Consider the following 3,212-nt stretch of genomic DNA (forward strand, 5'->3'; position numbering starts at 1 on the left):
CAAAAGCCCCCCTACCAGATTTTGGTTATTTCTAAAGCACACCGTTAGATGGCGACATAATTAATTATATTTTATCCATATTCCCGCCCGATGCGTATGCATCCATCATTACAACAATTTGTAAAGTTTATTAAAGAATACAACCCGAAGATATATTAAGATATAACCTATGAATTGTGAAAAGAAATGACATGACATATAACCTAGACAATATAATAATATGTGACATGAGTTCTTAAACCTAGTATGCATGAATAATAAAGATATTAATATAATATAACATGATAACGGTATAAGGTTCAAAATTGTAAATGAATATGGACTTATGGATAACTAAATCTAACATGATATACTAAAAGATTTCTAAATGGAAATTTTAATCCTAAGGATAAGTATCATAAATTTTTTAATTCCTATTACTAAATATTTTGTAGTTCTGATAGATAGGCCTTTGACCACAAAAGCCAAAACCGATCTCGCATTGCTGTGATTTGCTTGTGTATGCTTAATCTATTGGTAATAACTTTGTCATTTATTGGTTCAGGGATGGCAGTCATAAGGTCTCCAATTAAAAAATGACTGGGACTTAAATATATAGTATCGGTACTGTCATCGCTTAAAGAGATTAATGGTCTGGAATTTAGTATGACTTCCACCTGTATTAATAAAGTCAAATATTCTTCATAGGTCAAACATGTGGATCCTATAACTCTATGTAAGTAATGTTTCATAGATTTGATATTACTTTCCCAGAGGCCTCCAAAGTGTGGAGCATGGGAAGGTATAAATTTCCATGTGATACCCATATTTGCTACACATTCAATAATGTTTTTTCTGTTGATTTCTAGTTTAAAAAATTTATACAGTTCATTTAATTGTCTACTAGCTCCAACAAAGTTTGTTCCATTGTCACTATGGATTGTAGAACATACACCTCTGCGTGAAACAAAACGCTTTAATGGAGCCAAAAATGATTTTGTTGAGAGCTCTGTAACCAAATCCAAATGTATAGCTTTTGTTGTCATACATATGTAGATGACAATATATGCTTTAGTTTTAGGAGCCTTTCTTAAACGACTAGATCGTATTAGAACAGGTCCTGCATAATCAATTCCAACTGACAAAAATGGTCGTTGACGTATAACCCTATCTCTGGGTAACGATCCCATTAATTGTTGTGATTGCTCAGCTCGAAATCTTTTGCATTTGATGCATTCTCTAATGATACCCTTAATTTGATTTCTTGCATTTATTGGCCAGTATTTTCTTCTTATGTTCATCAATACTGCCTGAGTACCTGCATGAAGTAAACGTTCATGTTCTTGTTTTATTATTAAATATGTAATCCGATGTCCTTTAGGTAATATTATCGGATGTTTATGTGAAAATGTAAGATCTGACTGGTCTATTCTACCACCCACTCTCAATATTCCTTCAGAATCAATAAATGGGTATAAACCTTTTAATTCTGAACTTGTGTTCAATCCTGTGTACTTATTACTTTCTAATTCATGAATAATTTTATTAAACTCTTCTCTTTGTGCTAATTTGATTATCGCATTGTGAGCATAATCTAATTCTCTGGTGCTCAAAGTTAATGTATCTTTATTATGACGATATTTTAATTTTAAGTTAAATCTCAAACAGTATGCAATAACTCTAATTAATTTATTAAAACTTGAATATTTTGAGTATATGTTTTCTGATTTTATATTGGGCTGGTTTATTTGCAGCACTTTTAGTTCTGGCATATCTTCTACTGGCACTTCTTCATACTTATTGGTGGGCCATTCTGAATTTGATAACAACCATGTTGGACCAAACCACCATAATCTATTATCAATTATTTCCTGAGGAGTGGCTCCTCTCGAAACTATGTCTGCTGCGTTGTCCTGTGAAGATACATGACTCCATATTATTCCGGATGTTGTTTCCTGAATCTCTTGCACTCTGTTGCTAACAAACATTTTTAGCTTGCTGGGATCAGTTTTTAACCATCCCAAAACAATGGTTGAATCACTCCACATGAACGTTTTGTGAAAATGTATATTGATTACCTTACTTATGTGCTTATAAAGCCTAGCTAATAGTAGTGCTGCACATAGTTCTAGTCGTGGCAGAGTCACATTCTTGATTGGTGCTACTTTTGATTTGGCAGTTAATAGCCTTGATGATATAGAATTATTGTTATATATTGCCCGAATATAGATGCATGCTCCATATGCTGCCATTGATGCATCAGCGAATCCATGGCACTCAATTTGTTTTATTGGTTCTTGGTTGAACATATACCGTTGAATCTTTATTTCTTTTAGAAGAGTGAACTGATTTTGAAGGGTTTTCCACTCTTCTTTAATTGTTGCTGGAACTTCTTCATCCCAATCAGTCTTCTGTTTCCATATCTTTTGCATTATCATCTTCGCCTTGACTACGACTGGGGCTATAAGTCCCATTGGGTCGAAGATTTGGGATATGGCTGATAAAATGGCTCTTTTTGTGAAAGTTCTTTGGAATGCTGATGGAATTGTTGCCTTAAAAATGTCTTCTGTCGGGTTCCATAATAACCCCAATGCTTTAATTATTCCAGTTTTATCAATGAAGCACGTATTTTCTAATTCTTGATTTTCTTGTGCAATTGTGTTTAAAAATTCTTGATTATTGCTGGACCACTTGTGTAGAGAAAATCCTCCGCGGCCAAGCATTGTCACAAGTTGATCAGATTTAATATGAAGATCTGCTATGGAGTTTGCTCCTGTTATTATATCGTCTACATAGCAGTCTTGTTTAATAATATCTGCTGCTACTGGTGTACTGCTTTCTTCATCCTCTGCTAATTTATTCAAAACACGAATTGCTAAATAGGGTGCGGAAGATGTGCCATAGGTTACTGTTGTTAATTTATAACAACGAATGTCTTCCTTTGGGTCACGTCTCCACAAAATCCTTTGCACTTCTTGATCTTTTTTAGCAACTTTTATTTGCCTGTACATTTTTGTAATATCTGTTATAAAAACATACTTCCAGCATCGAAATCTAATTAGTATTGATATTAATTCTTGCTGTAGCTTAGGTCCTGTATGTAAGATGTCATTTAATGATATATTATTAGATGTTTTAGCCGAAGCATCAAATACTACCCGCAACTTGGTTGTACCATATTCTTTTATAACGGGGTGATGTGGAAGATAATAAACTGGATTTTCTTGAGTTGA

At 33.6% G+C, this 3,212-nt stretch overlaps 1 protein-coding gene across 1 annotated transcript; it reads right to left on the reverse strand.

Annotated features, from left to right (window-relative positions):
- Positions 1-419: 419 nt before the first annotated feature.
- Positions 420-2,990, reverse strand: LOC113381118. The gene has a single exon (XM_026620097.1). It carries the CDS (start codon positions 2,988-2,990, stop codon positions 420-422), a length of 2,571 nt encoding a protein of 856 aa, XP_026475882.1.
- Between the last annotated feature and the right edge of the window lie 222 nt (positions 2,991-3,212).

This window comes from Ctenocephalides felis, unplaced genomic scaffold (assembly GCF_003426905.1).
Source record: "Ctenocephalides felis isolate EL2017-DRISC unplaced genomic scaffold, ASM342690v1 CF-g0.4_SCAFFOLD_02602, whole genome shotgun sequence".
NCBI classification, from domain to species: Eukaryota; Metazoa; Arthropoda; class Insecta; order Siphonaptera; family Pulicidae; genus Ctenocephalides; species Ctenocephalides felis.

Excerpts from the sequence above, each read along its gene's own strand:
- LOC113381118 (XM_026620097.1), bottom strand. The coding sequence starts at position 2,990 with ATGTACAGGCAAATAAAAGTTGCTAAAAAAGATCAAGAAGTGCAAAGG.